The 19,944-nt window shown below is 43.2% G+C and overlaps 1 protein-coding gene across 8 annotated transcripts in view; it reads left to right on the top strand.

Annotated features, from left to right (window-relative positions):
• The window catches only part of DLGAP1 (DLG associated protein 1), a 978,693-nt gene that overhangs the window by 941,962 nt on the left and 16,787 nt on the right, over positions 1–19,944 (top strand). For all 8 annotated transcript variants that reach the window (XM_066353621.1, XM_066353619.1, XM_066353620.1 and 5 more), the window contains one exon: positions 2,353–2,774. In XM_066353621.1, coding sequence (XP_066209718.1) covers positions 2,353–2,774 — 422 coding nt within the window. The remainder of the gene's footprint in view (positions 1–2,352; positions 2,775–19,944) is intronic.

Below are 19,944 nucleotides of genomic sequence, written 5' to 3'. Positions count from 1 at the left end.
TAAATAAATAAAACATCATAAACAAATCGTAAGTTTTAAATTGTGCAATATTCTGAATAACACGATGAAATTTTGTCTCATCCTGCTCTGTTCCTCCCGGAGAGTCAATCATCCCTTTGTCAAGCATATTCACGCTGTGATACACACTCCCTGACCACTAGTCAGTAGCAGACTTGGTGATCACATTGACTGTCCCAGTATCGCGGTGTTTGTGTTCAGGTAACCTTATTGGCCCCAAAGTGCAAGTGTAATTCTGTTGGCAATTCAGATCTATGCCAATGAGAAATTATAAAGTGCTTCCTTTAAGTGAAAATGTGAGTACAGTACAGTAAGATATTTTGAGAGAGCGATCATATTCATATAACTTTTATTATAGTATATTGTTATAGTTTTTTAACTTGTTATGTCATTGTTTTTACTCTTCACTGTGCTTAATTTATAAATTAAACTTTATTGCAGGTATGTATGTGTAGGAAAAAACATAGAACATACAGGGTTTAATGCTATTCATAGTTTCAGGGGTCCGCTAGGGGTTTTGGAATAATATTCCCCCTTTATCATTGGGGGGGGGAATATTATTCCCTCTTTAGAAGGAAAGAAATTCTGACACATACTACAACATGGATGAAACTTGAAGACATTATGCTAAGTGAAATAGCCAGTGACAAAAGAACAAATACTTTGTACTGTATATGATTCTACTGATATGAGAGACCTAAAGCAGTCAAATTCATAGAAACAGAATGGTGGTTGCAAGAGCCTGAAGGCAAGAGGAGGAGAAAGTGTGGGATACATAGTAGTTATTAATGGTTATAGAGTTTCAATTAGGGAAAACGAGAAAGTTCTGGAGATGGATGATGGCGAGGGTTGCACTACAATGTCAATAATATATTTTTGCTATCCGTTTAAAAAATGTTAAAATGGTAATTTTATGTTATATGTATTTTTTTCGCAATAAACAAAATACTAGATCAAGAAGTTACTTTAAAAAAGAAAAAGAGGCCCTGGCTGGTTGGCTCAGCGGTAGAGCGTCGGCCTGGCGTGCGGGGGACCCGGGTTCGATTACCGGCCAGGGCACATAGGAGAAGTGCCCATTTGCTTCTCCACCCCTCCCCCCTCCTTCCTCTCTGTCTCTCTCTTCCCCTCCCGCAGCCAAGGCTCCATTGGAGCAAAGATGGCCCGGGCGCTGGGGATGGCTCCTTGGCCTCTACCCCAGGCGCTAGAGTGGCTCTGGTCGTGGCAGAGCGATGCCCCGGAGGGGCAGAGCATCGCCCCCTGGTGGGCAGAGCGTTGCCCCTGGTGGGCGTGCCGGGTGGATCCCGGTAGGGCGCATGCTTGAGTCTGTCTGACTGTCTCTCCCCATTTCCAGCTTCAGAAAAATAATAAAGAAAAAAAGAAATGCAGAATGGGGTAAACAACAATGATGCTGCCTTCAGTGGATTTATATTCTCTGTCATTATTTCCTGCAGCTCCAGGAGCCAGGGGAAGTTTTTTTTTGGTGTAAATCACTTCATACCCACACCTTCCCTTTTTCCTGGTCTGATAAAGAATTCACTACTCCTCTGCTCTTCCCCTATCTGTCCCATGGCCCATGTCTTCACCTTCATTATGGGGCTCAATCAGAGATATATAGAGCCATTTGGTTGAGAAACATCGATCATATGAATGTCCATATAATAGGCTGAAATTGAATCTCTTAACGAGTTGTCTTTTACCACTTCGGCAGAGGGAATGGAAATTAAAGGTGCAGGGGAGGACCATACAGTAGAACTTCAGAACTGTGACTTGGTTATTACCCTAAAATCCTTGTACCAAATAATAACAATGACCTATATATGAGCAAGAGATAGGTGAATCTTTACCAGGAAGAGGAGTTTTCATTTTAAGAGGAAACTACCAATTCTTTACTTTGCTTTCAGGGCATCATACTTGGAAAAATGGGATTTTGCAGGATTCACAAAGTCTTGGCCCAGGGTGGGTGGTTCCCCTCCTTCCACTTCTATGCCAATTATGCAGAATAAGATATAATTGAATTGCTCCCTGACCCTTCACCCATCTGAATTTCAGGATTCAAGCCCTCCTGATTTGGGGAAGGAGTTGAACATTGGACATTATACTGGCTTTTATAACTATACATGTGGTTCTAGGTCTAAAATTCCTCTCGATATTCTTTAATATTTCACAAAGATGAGAAATTTGTGTGGCAATGAATATCCTTACATCCAGGGTCTACCTCTGCAGACTGAGAAAATGGGACCCCCTATCGTCATGCCCTTGAAGAAAAATAGAATGCGGTGTTGCTTCAAGAAATATCCTTGAACTAAATAAACCTCCTTTCTCTGTTCCTCCAAGCTTCCGCAGGTTCACCCGATCCAACAGTGTGACAACAGCAGTGCAGGCTGACCTGGACTTCCACGACAATCTGGAAAACTCTCTGGAGTCTATAGAGGACAATTCATGCCCGGGCCCAGCGGCCAGACAGTTCTCCCGGGATGCCAGCACCTCCACTGTCAGCATTCAGGGCTCAGGAAACCATTACCACGCCTGTGCAGCCGACGACGACTTTGACGCAGATTTTGATCCTTCGATTCTGCCTCCCCCGGATCCCTGGATTGATTCGATCACTGAAGACCCCATGGAGGCCGTTCAAAGGTCAGTGTGCCACCGGGATGGCCACTGGTTTCTGAAGCTTCTCCAGGCGGAGCGAGACCGCATGGAAGGGTGGTGCCAGCAGATGGAGAGAGAAGAGCGGGAAAACAACTTGCCGGAAGACAGTAAGTAACGCAGCTATGCACTCTGCACGTGGGCACTGGGGTCGGGTCCCCCTTGCGTTTTTAGATCTCGTGGTCTGCTCTGTGCTCATTGCACTTGTCTAGCCCCGCAGCCTCACCCTGCCCCAAACAGAGCGCAGGGTGGTCCCAGCTGAGAGTCCCGGCACCCCTGAACTGCACAATGAGAAGAACCACTGGTTACAGCTTCGCTGGCTCTAGATCTGTGACTGCTAGCTGGATCTTTTCCTTTAAGTTCTAAGCTTCGAGTAGGGGTGACCTCAGGACCTAACAAAGCTCCTCTTCCCTGAGATGTTCCTGAAGGGGTGCTGATTGTCAGGAGACTAACAGTAACGAGCTAGACTCAAGGTCCACAGATAGATGTGCATTGGGCATTCATAATCTTACAGTTTTATTACTTTCATTACATACAATATCAAAACAAGGTCAGTAAGAGGCCCATGCTGATTGCTAGTCTTAAACCCACTTTGCATGCGCTTTCCCTCTTAGGTTTCAGAGAGACAAACCTTCGGCTGCTAAATTAATACGAGTTCTAATTTAAAGGCTTAAAATAAATGATAATATAAAATATGATGAATAAATAAATAATGGAGACCTGGCAATCTATTATTTTCAAACTTAGCTTGTAGCAAAAACAACTTCTATTAAAAATGGACAAAGAGGGCCCTGGCCGGTTGGCTCAGCGGTAGAGCGTCGGCCTGGCATGCAGGGGACCCGGGTTCGATTCCCGGCCAGGGTACACAGGAGAAGCGCCCATTTGCTTCTCCACTCCCCCCTCCCCCTCCTTCCTCTCTGTCTCTCTCTTCCCCTCCCGCAGCCAAGGCTCCATTGGAGCTAGGATGGCCTGGGCGCTGGGGATGGCTCCTTGGCCTCTGCCCCAGGCGCTAGAGTGGCTCTGGTCGCGGCAGAGCGACGCCCCAGAGGGGCAGAGCATCGCCCCCTGGTGGGCAGAGCACCCCCCCCTGGTGGGCAGAGCGTCGCCCCTGGTGGGCGTGCTGGGTGGATCCCGGTCGGGCGCATGCGGGAGTCTGTCTTACTATCTCTCCCCCTTTCCGGCTTCAGAAAAATACAAAAAAAAAAAGGAAAATTGACAAAGAAAATTTAGCAGATTATCATAATTTCAAGGCACATTTTGCACATTTTTAACAATTATGAAATTCAATATAGTTTGTAATCCATGTGTATTTTAACATGCATTTGTTTTTTGCTGAAAATCAATTGTTAAATGAATGGTGGATCTTCCAACTGACTATATGTTTGAATCAAATAAATTTAGTGGCTGTCTTCATTTTTGTGTGGGAACCACCTAGAAGAGTGTTGTCCTGGTGTGGTTTTCTTAGACCTATTTTTAAAATCCGTATTTAACTTCTTATTATGAAAAATTTTAAACAGGCACAGGAGTATAAAGTTTAATATAACAAACCCTCATATACCCATCATGAAGTTTAACAGTTGTCCAGCTTTATCTTCTTATCTACCCCCAGCTATTATTATTTTGCTAGTCTCTTTTTTAAAAAAATAAATCTAAGATATCATGTCACTTCACAAGGTATCTCATACTAATAAGGACTTTTTTAAAATGTATTATCATCCTTAACAAAAATAATAATCCTTAATAATTAGACCCAAAGCTTACTCTAAATCATGTTAGAAAGACTCACTAAATAAAACAAAATCATTGTGTCCAGGAGCAGTAAGTTCTCCATAAAGGAAGTATTTTCCAATGAAAACTAAGCAGCGTGTTGTGGGATTTCCTCACCATGTCCAGTTTCTTGCTGACATCTTTTCTCTGCTCCTTCTTCCTGTCTAAACCTTACCAACAGGCTGAATAGCTTATTTGTTACCTTTATGACCAGGTTTAAAGACCCATAAATGGTTTTCTGTAACATTTCTTTGATGCTTTTATATCAGGGGTTGGGAACCTATGGCTCTTGAGCCAGATGTGGCTCTTTTGATGGCTGCATCTGGCTCGCAGACAAATCTTTAATAAAAAAAAGAATAACGTTAAAAATAGAAAACATTCTCGGCCCTGCCGGTTGGCTCAGTGGTAGAGCGTCGGCCTGGCATGCAGGAGTCCCGGGTTTGATTCCCGGCCAGGGCACACAGGAGAAGCGCCCATCTGCTTCTCCACCCCTCCCCCTCTCTTTCCTCTCTGTCTCTCTCTTCCCCTCCCGCAGCCAAGACTCCATTGGAGCAAAGTTTGCCTGGGCGCTGAGGATGGCTCTGTGGCCTCTGCCTCAGGCGCTAGAATGGCTCTGATTGCGGCAGAGCGATGCCCCAGATGGGCAGAGCATCGCCCCCTGGTGGACATGCCGGGTGGATCCCGGTCGGGTGCATGCGGGAGTCTGACTGCCTCCCCGTTTCCAACTTAAGAAAAATACAAAAAAATAAAAAATAAAATAAAACATTCTCATGTATTACAATCCATTCATTTCCTGCTGCTCATGTTCATGGTTGCGGGTGGCTGGAGCCAATCACAGCTGTCCTCCAGGACAACACCAAATTTTTATTGGATAATGCTAAACGTACACGGGTCGTATGGCTCTCACGGAATTACATTTTAAAATATGTGGCGTTCTTGGCTCTCTCAGCCAAAAAGGTTCCCGACCCCTGTTTTATATTATAAGTGCAAACAACCTAGCAGCAGAAAAATAAATCTCCTGACACTTTCCCCTTAGTTAGTGCCACTGCAGACTCACCTGTTGATCCATAAGCAGAATTAGCCTTTTGCCCTCCTAACAAGTCAATGAGCAGTGGGCAGGGATAGGCTTCAGTGAGAAAGTCCTAGCAATTGCTTCTTATTCTCTTTTCCCCTTGTGCGCATACCCAAAGTTTACTAGATTTTCCAAGGAAAACTCAGTGTCTCAGGAACCAAGGTTTTGTGTGCTGCTTAAACAGAATGAGCTATATTTCAGATTTCAACTCATTTAATTCATTATTGAGACTCATTTCTACTTTACTGATTGGCTTTCAATAGGACACAGGGAAGCTTTCATCTAATGTTTTCTTTTAATCAGAGGCTAAACCTACTTCTCTCAACCTAGCTTTATAATAATGCATAAGGATAATCATTCTATAAATATTTTGGAAAACCTTCCTTTAAACTAGAAGAACTATGAAAACTATATGTGATTATATCACAATACATTGGGGTTTTTTGTGTATTAAAATACATTGTGGTTATATCAAAATAGTGTATTTTTAAACAACCACATATAATTGAAAGGTGACATCTTATCAGAAAACCATGTTGTCATCCTGTGTTTGGGACAAGAAAAAAGGAAAGCATATTTGTATTTTGAAATGTACATGATTGGGCCTGACCTGTGGTGGCGCAGTGGATAAAGCGTTGACCTGGAATGCTGAGGTCACTGGTTCAAAACCTTGCACTTGTCTGGTCAAGGCACATATAGGAGTTGATGCTTCCTGCTCCTCCCTCCTCTCTCTCTCTCTCTCTCTCTCTCTCTCTCTCTCCTCTCTCTAAAAAAAAAAAGAATAAATTGGCCTGACCTGTGGTGATGCAGTGGATAAAGCGTCGACCTGGAAATGCTGAGGTCGCTGGTTCAAAACCCTAGGCTTGCCTGGCCAAGGCACATATGGGAGTTGATGCTTCCTGCTCCTCCCCCCTTCTCTCTCTCTCTCCTTTCTAAAATGAATAAGAAATAAAAAATAAAATTTAAAAAAAAGAATAAATTAAAAATTTTTAAAGAAATGTACATAATTGGTAAAGCCCCAAAATAATAAACATGAAAGAACTAAGCAATCATTCGTTGTTCTAAAATTTTATGTCAGATGTTATTAACACATTGATTTATAATTAAGACTTATAAACTTATTCCATATGAAGAGATGTTTGTAATAACAAGATTTGTTCTAAAAAACAAATCTAAAGAATGGTAATTTGCTATCTTTGTACGTGAAGGTGCTATGGCTCCACCATTAATAAACCATACTTCTTGAGGGTGTTTTCTTCAGAATAGCGGTACATTTTCTCAGATATACCTCTTTATTTTACAAGGTTGCTGCCTGGGTGGCGAGAGGTGCTGGGGCATGGTTTCAGAACAAGCAAAGATAACCGGGGTGGGAATATTTTTGGTGCTTTGCTTTAAAGTACCCAACTGAGTAAATTAGCCTTAGATGACAAGTATGTAATAAAACCCTCATTGAGGAGTTGCTCTCCCTTTGGATTTAAAACATATTTTAATGTCAGAACCCCCCCTTTTCTAAGTAAAAAATATCTATCTATCTATATATACACAACATCCATAAATATAACAGGAAGAACAGTGAAGCATTTCTGGTGAGGACCTGGAAGCCTGCCTCCAGACCAGCGTGCCTAAAAACATGCCTATCCTCCTCCCTCAAAATCCTAGGATTCTTAGAATATAGTTTAAAATCAAGGGTCTGTAGTGAAAAGTCCAAATTATTATTTTTTAAATATAATTTTATTATTTTAGAGCTAACTGTTAACACAAAGTTTAGAGGTAAATGCCCTTTATATGTGCTTTTTTAAATGTACAAAAGTGACCCAAATTAGTAGCATCTATTTATATAAGCCCGACTAGTTTACAATGTATGACTCTTCCTTCAAGTCTCAGCTTGAGCTTCACCTTCTTGAAGTCTTTGTGGAATGCCCCCCTTCCGGCTGAATTGGGTGTGTTTCCCTGGTGTTTCTGTGATAGCCTGTACATTTCTCTATCAGATATTTCCAATATAACTTTATGATGATATGTGTATCTATTTCCTCCACCGAAAAGTGACCTCTGAGGACAGAAATCATTCTTGTCTCATTTATCTTATTTGCTAGCACATAACAGAGGATCAGTGAATATGTATTTGCGTCCTCCAAATACTTTGGAAATTTTGTTTTACAAAAGTATTTTCCCTAACAAAACATGTCTTCCTAAGTAGCTAAAAAATACTCAGCAAGTAACCAGTAGTTATTTTTGCCAAAAGGAGGAAGCAACAGTCCCTTGTTGAGGTGGGGAGGCCTTCTCATCGGAGGAGCACCCATCCCAGAAATGGTGAAAACGACTGCTGTGTTGGTCAGCTGCATGGTCTAGATCAGGGGTTCCCAAACTTTTTACACAGGGGGCCAGTTCACTGTCTCTCAGACCATTGGAGAGCCAGACTATAAAAAAAACCAACTATGAACAAATCCCTATGCACACTGTATATATCTTATTTTAAAGTAAAAAAACAAAACGGGAACAATTACAATATGACAAGCTTCTGGAGCCGTGATGCGTGCATCCCGCGTCACCGGAAGTAGTACTGTAGGTGAGTGACGCGCGCTTTGAGCATCCGCATCCTGTGCTCCTCTCACTGACCACCAATGAAAGAGATGCCCCTTCGGGAAGTGCGGCAGGGGTCAGATAAATAGCCTCAGGGGGCCGCATGCGGCCCGCGGGCCGTAGTTTGGAAACCCCTGGTCTAGATGAGCCCCATGTGCCCTTGCCAGCTTTTGGGACACAATTCTATTCTGCCAGCACTTGAAGGCTTTCTCTGTCTTTTATGCTCTGGGAGGTGCACAACAGGAGTTCCAATCTATTGAAACAGTGCAGAGATTTCTAAAAAGTGCAGAGATTAACTCATATGCCCAGGCCAAAGAGTTGCCAATTTCAAATGAGACAGATCTGGAGGAGGATATGACCAGAAAGCCCAAGCTAACCTCCTCCTTAAGAAGGGAGACTAGCCTGACCTGTGGTGGCGCAGTGGATAAAGCGTCGACCTGAAAATGCTGAGGTCGCTGGTTCAAAACCCTGGGCTTGCCTGGTCAAGGCACATATGGGAGTTGATGCTTCCAGCTCCTCCCCCCTTCTCTCTCTCTCTCTCTCTCTCTGTCTCTCCTTCTCCTCTCTAAAATGAATAAATAAAAAAAAAAATTGAAAGAAGGGAGACTATAAGCACATGAAAGAATATTCATCTTGTCCTTACAATACCCCCGGCAGAAGGCTAGAGACTGTGACAGGTGTTTCATTTGCCTTCAAAACAGCTCTCTGGCAGTATCTTGTCCAAGGTCACAGAACACAAAAGTGTCTGACCAAACAGATACAACATGAATAACATTTGACAACATAACGATACTTTGTGCCTTGCTTGGTGCTGTCCTCCAAAGCTGTCTCTACATATCTCTCCCTGGCTGCCTGACAGCCACAATGCTGTTCTGGTAACTGCGCCTGGTGTTGCACACGGCCTTTGTTTTACTCATTTACTAATTTAACCTTTTCTTTGTTTCAAAAGAAGATTGGTAAGGAAGAGGGGTCAATCCTGTTTGACAGGCATAGCCAATTTCTAGGTAACCATCTTTAAAAACAAAATCTGTGTACACCCAGAAAAATAGCTTCAATACATGGGACAAGCACAACTGTGTTTGTCTCCCGATCAAGCCACCATATGTGTTCTTTGGGTTCTTTAAAGGAGCGCCTCTCTTCAGGGTACATGATGAAGGTGACTCCTTGTCAGTTCCCTCCCATGAGAGCCAGCCTTCAAAGTCTTCATGGGAAGATGAGGATAGAGGTAGAGAAAGGAAGATTCTTTTTTTTTTTAATTTTTTTTTATTTATTCATTTTTAGAGAGGAGAGAGAGAGAGAGAGAGAGAGACAGAGAGAGAGACAGAGAGAGACAGAGAGAGAGAAGGGGGGAGGAGCTGGAAGCATCAACTCCCATATGTGCCTTGACCAGGCAAGCCCAGGGCTTTGAACTGGCAACCTCAGCGTTTCCAGGTTGACGCTTTATCCACTGTGCCACCACAGGTCAGGCTTTTTTTTCTTTTCTTTTCTTTTTTTTAATGTTTCTCTTTTTTTTAATTATTTTTATTTATTTATTCATTTTAGAGGAGAGAGACAGAGAAAGAGAGGGAGAGAGGGAGAGAGAGAAAGAGAGAGAAGGGGGAAGGAGCAGGAAGCTTCAACTCCCATATGTGCCTTGACCGGGCAAGCCCAGGGTTTTGAACCGGCGACCTCAGTATTCCAGGTCGACGCTTTTATCCACTGCGCCACCACAGGTCCCGAGAAAGGAAGATTCTAAACATACTTGTTTAATTTATTTTGTGGTCCACCATAATTATCCTAATTGTATAATCTTTTAAAATATTTAGTGAATGTACTTAGTGTCTCTCTGAATTGTACACTTAAAAATTGTCAAAACGGTAGCTCTTATGTATATTTTAGCACAATAAAAAAAAAAAACAATCCCCCTTCTTAAAAAAAAATACCTGCCACAGCTGAAGGTAGGTAGAACAAGTATGCTATCATCATGCTTATAGTTATTCCTTATGTTTATAAGAATGTGAGGTATTTTGTTAAATGTCTTCCTGAATTTAAAATACAGTTAACCCTTGACTAACACAGCTTTGGAATGCATAGGTCTGCTTATATGAGGATTTTTTTTTTTCAATAAACACCTGTGCTGTTGTGCATCTGCCATGTAGAGTTCACGGATACAGTTCTGTGTGCATTGTTCTACATCATTTAATATTAGGAGACTTGAGCATCCATGAATTTTGCTATCTGCTGGAGTCCTGGAATCAGTCTCTCACAGGTACCAAGGGACTACTTAAGTTTTGGGGTAGTCAAAAGTTATTCGGTGCCCCTTGCCTCTGCATTGTTCAAAGATCAACTGTATGGTATGACCATGGCGGAAATGAAGAAGGAACAGGAAGAGAGAAGGAGGAGGAGGAGGAGTTAGGAATAGAACCTATTTGTTCAAGGGGAATTTGATGTACAGATTTGGGCTTGGGTGATTGCAATTATCTTTCTCTATTAGAGACATGATGAAGAAAGGGGCCATCTAATTTTAAATAATTGTTCAGTTATCAATTATTTTGTGATGCCATTATCCTGGCTCCGACAGCTGCTTGACCGGGATATTGTTTTGGGCTTTCCCCGTTTACCTGAAACTGGGTAAGTGGACCAGTGCAGAATGAAAACAAGCACTTGTCGTCGCCTGGTTACCTCAAGCTATCTTTTCAAAAGTATACCTCTAAATTCTCTGGGTGTGTGGAGCTATTATTTTCCTTGAAAAAATAAAAGCAGAGCAAGAACTTCAGTTCTTGTTTCAAAAACCCCACCCCTTACCAGCCGATTATAGGTTTTTTTTGGCTCAATAACAAAATAATGGGACTCGGCAGTGAGTGAGTTTTCCTCCCAACCGTGGCAGCTGACAGAATGCTTGTTCCCGCAGCACTTGAAGTAAAATGATACAAGCTTTTCTCAGACAATGAAGCCCTTGTGTGAAACAGCTGTCTCGGGGAGATGGCTCAGTGCTATTTGACAGTGGCTTGTATGTTACATAGATACGTCTGGTATTATCTGACCAGGAATGAAACGGCCAGATGGAACTGAATGCTTCTAACTAGGAATGCTGTCTACCACTCCCGGTGAAAAACACAGGCTCAGGTTTCAATGGCCCTAGGATGGAATACTGGTTGATTGTACTTGGAAATCTATCTTTGCCTCCTGAATTGTGGACAACTTCTATGTGGAATTTTCAGGCTCTATCTGAAATGAACTGATAAACCTGGAGCGTGTGGAGGAGGCAGATTAATTCCACTTTAATTTTGCCTGGTAATAGCATCCACGTTAGTGAAACTCGGCCTTGAGTTCCCCAGAAGGCTTGTGAGCCTTGGCAGCGAGTGTGGGACTGGTAATGAAACCTGAAATGGGGTTTGCTTGGTTTCAGGTTGAGTTACGGAAGCTGTGCACAGTCATCATTGTGACCGTCTATCGGTGCGATCACCGGGCTTATTTTGCCCAGTGTCGCCTGTGGCATGTCTCTGCAGCCTGTGAAACTGGGTGGCAGGTAAAGCAGCGCTTACGATTTCTGCAGTTCACCTGCCTCAAGCCCTTGTGTATTTCTAAGCAGGGAGAGTGCTGTGCATCTCGCTACTTTCTGTTTTAGTCTCATCTTCCTTTTGAGGGAGCCTTCAAAAGATCTCCCCCTGTCCTCCCCTCCTTCCCACACACGCATACTATATAGTCTTTTTTTTTTTTTAAAGGTCTGGCCAGACTGAAATTAGTGATCAACAGAGGAAGTGAAAATAATGAAAAGGAAATCGTGTGTGATGTGACTTATGCTTCCCCTTCTAGAATGCTCAGTTCATTTTGCTTTGCTAGCCCTGGGCACACGCGGTAGGTGTTGGCACCAGAAGGACATCACAGAGCATGCCTTTGTGGGTGTGTTTCACAGAGGGTGGTCTCCAGGCTGAGGAGAGTGCTGGAGAAGTGAAGCGCTATAGCCAGCCAAAAACAGAAACAGCTCTCCTGCTCCCGAGGCCCAGGGCGTTCCCATTATGCCAGATTGGAATAAGGTCCATCATTCTTGCACCAGCAGAGAGGCAGACATTACAGAGAGAGGGGCTGCGTTGTGGAGCAAGATCTCTAGTTGTTTTCTCTAACAGTAACTGTTTTCTGTGAAATATAATTACAATGGACTTCAAACACAGCATTTAGTTCTTTTCTTCTATATTACCAAAGGAAATGTTAAGTAATTTCATTTCTTTCAGCTTTCAAGGGCTCCAAAGCAATATTTATCTACGTGATACGTATGATCGTACTCCCGTCTCAATACTGATGTAAATTGAAATATGTGTTCGAGCACAACCACCTTTTATGAATACGACTCCTGGAGCAGGGATGGGGGGGGGGGGGGTTAAATTAGCTGAGTTTTTGAAAACTTGCTCTTTACAATCGAAACAGTATCCTCCTCTCCATGTTTTAGCCCTATGGAAGTCAATGGGAAAATTTCTACTTATGAATTTCATTTTTTGTTCATTAGTTTTGGCTAAAAAATAAATAAATACAATAAACAGCACTCTTGTTGAATGTAGAGCAGCCACTGTCAGCCAGGAATGGAACAGATCCCTGTTTTCTATGGGGACCTTTTGTTGACAGCAGTTCTGGGTCCACAACTCTGAGAAGCAGCTGGCCAGCTGGTGGGAGAAACTTTTTTCCACGAGGTCACAGAATGTCTCCATGTGGATGATACCAGCTTGAAAGCACACAGATTCAGTCTGACATGTCTGCAGAACTGTGGACTCACGTTTTTAAAATTCCTTTTTTCCTCTTTTCCCCGAAAGCCTACCACTGAGAAACATTGACGGGGAAAATGCCAGGGGAGTACAAAGAAGTCCAAACCCAAGGATGAGGAGGTTTGATTCACACCTGGCAATGGCGTGGCTCCTTCAGCCTAAGTCAGCGCTAGTAATATTATAAACAAAACCCAAGAGAAATAATAGTCCAACCAAGACTATATTAGCTAATTAATCAATCAAGACTGTAACTTAAAAAGTGATGTCAGACATGGTAAAACCTTAAAAAATCAGAATGCTTAAGTCAGGGGTCCCCAAACTACGGCCTGTGGGCCGCATGTGGCCTCCTGAGGCCATTTATCCGGCCCCCGCCGCACTTCTGGAAGGGGCACCTCTTTCATTGGTGGTCAGTGAGAGGAGCATAGTTCCCATTGAAATACTGGTCAGTTTGTTGATTTAAATTTACTTGTTCTTTATTTTAAATATTGTATTTGTTCCTGTTTTGGTTTTTTACTTTAAAATAAGATATGTGCGGTGTGCATAGGGATTTGTTCATAGTTTTTTTTTTATAGTCCGGCCCTCCAACGGTCTGAGGGACAGTGAACTGGCCCTCTGTGTAAAAAGTTTGGGGACCCCTAGCTTAAGACATAGAATGTTGCAGTTAATTTATTTTTCTGGTTAAAAAATAGTTTGTAGATGAACCAGTTAATTTCAAAACCTAGCCTTTTAACAGGATACCAGGTGTTCAACGGGCACAGTCTATGCCACTGAAGAGCTTGTTGTCTGGTTAGAAAGTCAGACATATAAACAGATGCTACTGGGGAGCATGTGGGAAAGGAAGGGACAGAGCTGTGCGTGGGAATCTGAGGAGCACTGTAGAGGGAGAGGTGAAAGCAGATAGGGCTTCCTGGAAGAGGCACTCCTGAGCACAGGAAAGAAACTAAGGGAAGTATCTAGGCAGCAGGTATCCCCAGTTTAATGTTGAGCCTGAGCAAAGACACTGAGGAGAGAAACAGCTTTGGGTTTGGGAACCTGGGGGCCCAAAGCATGGAGGAGTGGGCAGAGGTAAGGCTGGGCAGGTGGGCCTGGCCTGCAAGCCGTTGAAGGAAGTTTCCACTTATCCCATAGATCAGTGGTTCTCAAACTGTTTGAAGTTGGGGTGCATTTAAAATCCTACAAATAATTGTAGACGCATTATATACAAACTTCTGAGAAATATGTTATAACAATTAAGTCAAATATTAAAGAAGAAAATATAAAGTCCAAGTGTGCTTTTATGGTTATTAAACAAAATAAATACAACAAAATTAAATTTATTCTGACATTAAAAAACATTTTTGTGTTACATTTTTTGAGTTATGCTTTTTATTTTATTTATTTAAAGACTTTATTTGTTCAATTTTCAGAGTGGAGAGAGAGAGAAGGAAAGAAGGAGAGGCGGAGAGAAAGAGAGAGAGAGAGAGAAGGAAGAAGAGCGGGAAGCATCAACTCCCGTATGTGCCTTGACCAGGCAAGCCCAGGGTTTCGAACCAGTAACCTCAGTGTTTAGGTCAATGCTTTTTCCCACTGCACCACCACAGGTCAGACCAAGTTATGCTTTTTAGAATTTTTTTAAAAAAAGAGGGGTTAAAAAATAAAAAAAAACCAAAAAGTTATCTTTTTATATATATAGATATATTCTTAGTAAGATTTAGTAAATTTGGCAGGTCCCAGCACAAATGTGTTAAGTTTTCTCATTCTTGTGTTTATGAGAAACATGAGCCTGATGTGTCCTAGCGATTTCTTCATATATTTGAAAAGCAATATAGTTGAAAGGCAAACTCTTATTTCCTTGTCAATACATTGAAGAATTTCTCTCTTTTTACTCTTAATTGTGTTGAGTGCAGAAAACCCCCACCATACATATCATCTTAACTTTACACCAAAGGATAGAAGAAACTTGCCTCCAGTATTTCCGGGGAACATGGGGGGTAATGTAAACAATCCAGCACCACAGCTTAACAGCCTTTAGCAACCTAATCAGGCAAGTGAAGTGGGGGGTTGGGCAGACTGTCAGCTTACAACCAATTCCCCACACCTCTGTCCTCCAGAAATCTAAACTCCAAAAACCCTGTTGGTTTTTTGGTCCCCAACAGGCACATATTTCTCTGGAAGACCATAGGGCGCACCTGGAAATCTTCTAGTGCACCCTGGCACACACTTTGAGAACCACTGTTCTAGTTGTAATCAGCTAAGGGGAGACAGGAGATGTTGGGCAGGTGCTTAAATATGCTACTCTGAGGCTTGAGGGGTCCGTAGACACTGAAGTGACAAATTTTAGAAACTAAGTATATTTGCAAAATAGCTGAAACCAAGAGAATGGGGGAGATCACTCAAGGGAAATGGGGAAGTGGGCTCAGGATTAGGTTTGTGTTCAACATTTACAAGGTGCAGTGAGAGATAAGGAATACGGGAGGCAGTGTCAGATCCAGAGTGTGTCGTGGGAGCCAAGGAGGCGGCATTTCCTTTGTGTCGAAGGCAGAGAGACCCAGGAAAGTAAGGAGGGTGAAAAGAGAGCCAGACTGCCGGGCCTGGGGGGGCAAATGGAGCTGAGGACTTAAAGACAGCAAAGGCTGTCTGCCCTTTGGAGAACGCAGCCTTTAGGGCAGGGGTCCCCAAACTTTTTACACAGGGGACCAGTTCACTGTGTGAACTGGACTATAATAAAAAACTATGAACAAATCCGTATGCACACTGCACATATCTTATTTTAAAGTAAAAAAACAAAATGGGAACAAATACAGTATTTAAAATAAAGAACAAGTAAATTTAAATCAACAAATGGACCAGTATTTCAATGGGAACTATGGGCCTGCTTTTGGCTAATGAGATGGTCAATGTGCTCCTCTCACTGACCACCAATGAAAGAGGTGCCCCTTCCGGAAGTGCGGCAGGTGCCAGATAAATGGCCTCAGCGGGCCGCATGCGTCCCGTGGGCCGTATTTTGGGAACTCCTGCTTTAGGGGAATGAGTTAGGTTCGTAGGGCTGCCATACTGCTTATGCTAAACTCCCCCAAGATGCAGCAGCAGTTAAGTGGCTTGGCTGAGCGTTCCTGACTCCAAAGCCTATGCTCTTTGGGCACAGTACACACAGAGACAGACTGGGAAAGCAGCATACGAGGTGAATTATGGCGTAGGTGGCAGGACCTGGGAAGCCTGTCACCAGGGTGGCCCCTGTAGTAACCCTCACCAGTGGAGAGACAGCCAGATATATCCCTTCCCATTCATAATTAGCATCTGAGTTTCAAGGAAGCTATGTTGAGGGTATAATATATCTATTCTTCTCTGTTTTTGAGGCCTAATGTGAGGGCCTCATGATCATGAAGTTGAGTGGTCAGAGAATTCTGCCTTTTCAATTCAAGAGACCTAACTTCTCTTAGGATACTAAAAAAAATTCATATTAATTAACTATGCCTAAGGATTTGAAATACTGATATTGACTCAGCAAAAAGTCCGGCATTTCCCCAAAGGAAACAGTCTGTTTTTCACTCTTCCACTACAGCAGTGGTCCCCAACCTTTTTTGGGCCACGGACCGGTTTAATGTCAGAAAATATTTTCACGAACCGGCCTTTATGGTGGGATGGATAAATGTATCACGTGACCGAGACAAGCATCAAGAGTGAGTCTTAGACGGATGTAACAGAGGGAATCTGGTCATTTTTAAAAAATAAAACATCGTTCAGACTTAAATATAAATAAAACGGAAATAATATAAGTTATTTATTCTTTCTCTGCAGACCGGTACCAAATGGCCCATGGACCAGTACCAGTCCGCAGCCCAGGGGTTGGGGACCACTGCACTACAGCACACTGAACTCCATGCAGCTTTGCCATGAATTCACTTGCAGGGTTAAAAGAAACTGCTCAGCCCTGTCCAGATAGCTTCGTTTAATAGAGCATCGCCCCAAAGCACAGAGGTTGCTGGTTCAATCCTTGGTCAGGGCATATACAGAAACAGATTGATGTTCCTATATCTCTCTTGTTCTCTCCCTTCCTCGCTCTAAAATCAATAAAATCAGTATTTTATTGATTATGATAAACTCCCCCAAGATGCAGCAGCAGTTAAGTGGCTTGGCTGATCATTCCTGACTCCAAAGTCTATGCTCTTTGGGCACAGTACACACAGAGACAGACTGGGAAAGCAGCATACGAGGTGAATTATGGCGTAGGTGGCAGGACCTGGGAAGCCTGTCACCAGGGTGGCCCCTGTAGTAACCCTCACCAGTGGAGAGACAGCCAGATATATCCCTTCCCATTCATAATTAGCATCTGGGTTTCAAGGAAGCTAAATAAAGAAAGAAAGAACTGTTCATCCCCTTCACCACTATGCCTTTTACACCACCTCCTTGTCCCCAAAATAAAAGTTATACACCCTGGGGGGAAGAGGGAGGAAGGAGGTATGCTCTCCTTTAAATGTCTTGAGTTTTGACTGAATGTAGCCAAGAGATTTAGAATCATAGTTTTCATAAAAGAACCCCCCCACACACACATACACCTAAAATAGTCTTTCTCTGCTTCTCATTATATGTATGATCTTTAAAAGTAAAACAAAACACAATGTAATAAGATAAATCGGCAGAGTTTTGCAAAAACCAAACAGTGATGGCCTTCCAAAGAATCTTCCTGGCTTTCTGTGGTAAGTGAACCCAGGCCTGCCTTCTCTATTATGATCCCTCATAACCATCTATTGTGGGATGGGAGGTTTCTAGAATTACAAATGGCAGGGTTAATAAGGAGGTGCCCACTTTTTAAATAGAAGAAATTTAGTTCAGCAGTGTTTATAGCTGTTGTTTTGTACTCCCACCGAGGGTCAGACTAAGCAAGGAGCGGGGAGAAAGGAATCTGAAAAGGTCACTATCGGGGTGCTAATAAAACCCCTAGGGAGGCCCTGGCCGGTTGGCTCAGTGGTAGAGCGTCGACCTGGCGTGCAGGAGTCCCGAGTTCGATTCCCGGCCAGGGCACACAGGAGAAGCGCCCATCTGCTTCTCCACCCCTCCCCCTCTCCTTCCTCTCTGTCTCTCTCTTCGCTCCCGCAGCCAAGGCTCCATTGAAGCAAAGATGGCCCTGGGCGCTGGGGATGGCTCCTTGGCCTCTGCCCCAGGCGCTAGAGTGGCTCTGGTTGTGGCAGAGCGAAGCCCCGGAGGGGCAGAACATCGCCCCCTGGTGGGCAGAGCATCGCCCCCTGGTGGGCGTGCCGGGTGGATCCCGGTCGGGCGCATGCAGTAGTCTGTCTGACTGTCTATCCCCGTTTTCAGCTTCAGAAAAATACAAAAAAAAAAACAAAACCCTAGGGAGAACCAGACCAACCGAACAAAAAGAGTGGCCCGATGACCAAGGCCTGTTATACGATGAAACATTACACAAATAGATGACATACAGCATGGCTGAGTGGCATGTCTGGGGGGTACAGCAAAGATCGTTATTCTGGAACATGCACTGAACGTGCCTTACAGGAGATGGATGGTAAAAATGGTCGTCTCCATTTGGGTTGAACAATTCAGAAAGACTGTCTGGAGCGTGAAGAAAACCAACTGAATTGGGCCCCGGCTGCACATCCTCCTCCTAGATTGAAAGAGACTGAAAACCCCATCTACCCTTCAGAGAGTGTGCTGCTTTAGGCCGTGGGCTCTCAGCTGCACTGGTGGTGTTGCCCAGTCTAATGCGCTCTGCCTTACACTCGAGATGGCCCTTAGCTGTCACCTTTCTAGGACCAGGACAGAGGCGGATTTAACAGAGGACACACCGGGCACGGACCTTGGGCCTCACAAAACCCCAGCTTTACACTTTCTTCTAACGACACCAAGTTTGGTTTCATATGTGCAATTTTAACATTAATAGTACATAATATTTTTTATTTATTTAACAATATGGTTAACGTGTATTTTTATTTTCCCTGTCTCTCTTTTATTTAAGGGGCCCAATATTTTCTTCTATGCCCGGGGTCTCAACCGACCTTAATCTACCTTTAGCCCGTGGGGAGAAAAACTTCATAAACTCAGGGATGGGACTGGAGTGTTCATCATCTAGTTTAGTGGTTTCCCTTCAGAAGGAACAAGAGTGGAGTATGCTTTGTCTGTTGGGCTTTGTTTTACTGGAGAGAGAGAGAGAGAGAGAGAGAGAGAGAAGAGAGAAGATAAGAGGATAAGAGGATAGGGGAAAGGAGGGGAGGGGAAGGGGAGGGGAGGGGAGGGGAGGGGAGGGGAGGGGAGGGGAGGGGAGGGGAGGGGAGGGGAGGAGAGGAGAGGAGAGGAGAGGAGAGGAGAGGAGAGGAGAGGAGAGGAGAGGAGAGGAGAGGAGAGGAGAGGAGAGGAGAGGAGAGGAGAGGAGAGGAAAAACACAAATTCAAAAGCACATTTGGGAAAAAAAATCACATTTGTTCATTAGAGGGAAAACTATATTGTCCTTTCTACTTTCATGTATTTTGGTTTCTTTCCAAACAAAAACCAGTGGCATTTTCAAATGATGATTACTAAAACAAGCTGTTTAATCCAGAGTCAATTTTCATATTGCAACTGATACCACCCCAAAACTTTTTCGATTGTTTGCTTGTTTTCCATTCCTTAGAAGAGAGACCAGGAACACAGAATGTTCTCTAATCACCATTTAAGAATTCACTGTCCTTTGAATTAATTGCTCAATCATGCTCAGCCCCATCTGTCTATTCCAAGTAATCTAGTGAATCCCAAACCATTATATCCATGTTTCCATGTTTCACAGTCTCTCCCACCATCCCTCCCCAGAATGCAGTCCTTAAGGACAAGACTTTTCTCGCTGTCACCATGTCATACCCTGTTTCCCCAAAAATAAGACCTAGTGCAAATTTTTTTCAAGCTTAGAAATATAAGGCCTCACCTTAAAATAAAACCTGGCGTGTCTTTAGGAGCAAATATTAATATAAGACACTGTCTTATTTTGGGGGAAAACAGGATAGATTGTTGTACATGGAAATAGAGTCACAGGAAATTCTTGATGGAATTCAGAGTTTGGCTGGTTATGCTGATGTTTATGATGACATGTCTACAGCATATTAATAAATGTTGATTTTCTTGTACAATAGTAAATGTGAAATCTTGTTCATGGAAAAA

This window comes from Saccopteryx leptura, chromosome 11, assembly GCF_036850995.1.
Source record: "Saccopteryx leptura isolate mSacLep1 chromosome 11, mSacLep1_pri_phased_curated, whole genome shotgun sequence".
Taxonomy (NCBI): Eukaryota; Metazoa; Chordata; class Mammalia; order Chiroptera; family Emballonuridae; genus Saccopteryx; species Saccopteryx leptura.
This window is presented reverse-complemented; position numbering and strand designations above follow the sequence as displayed.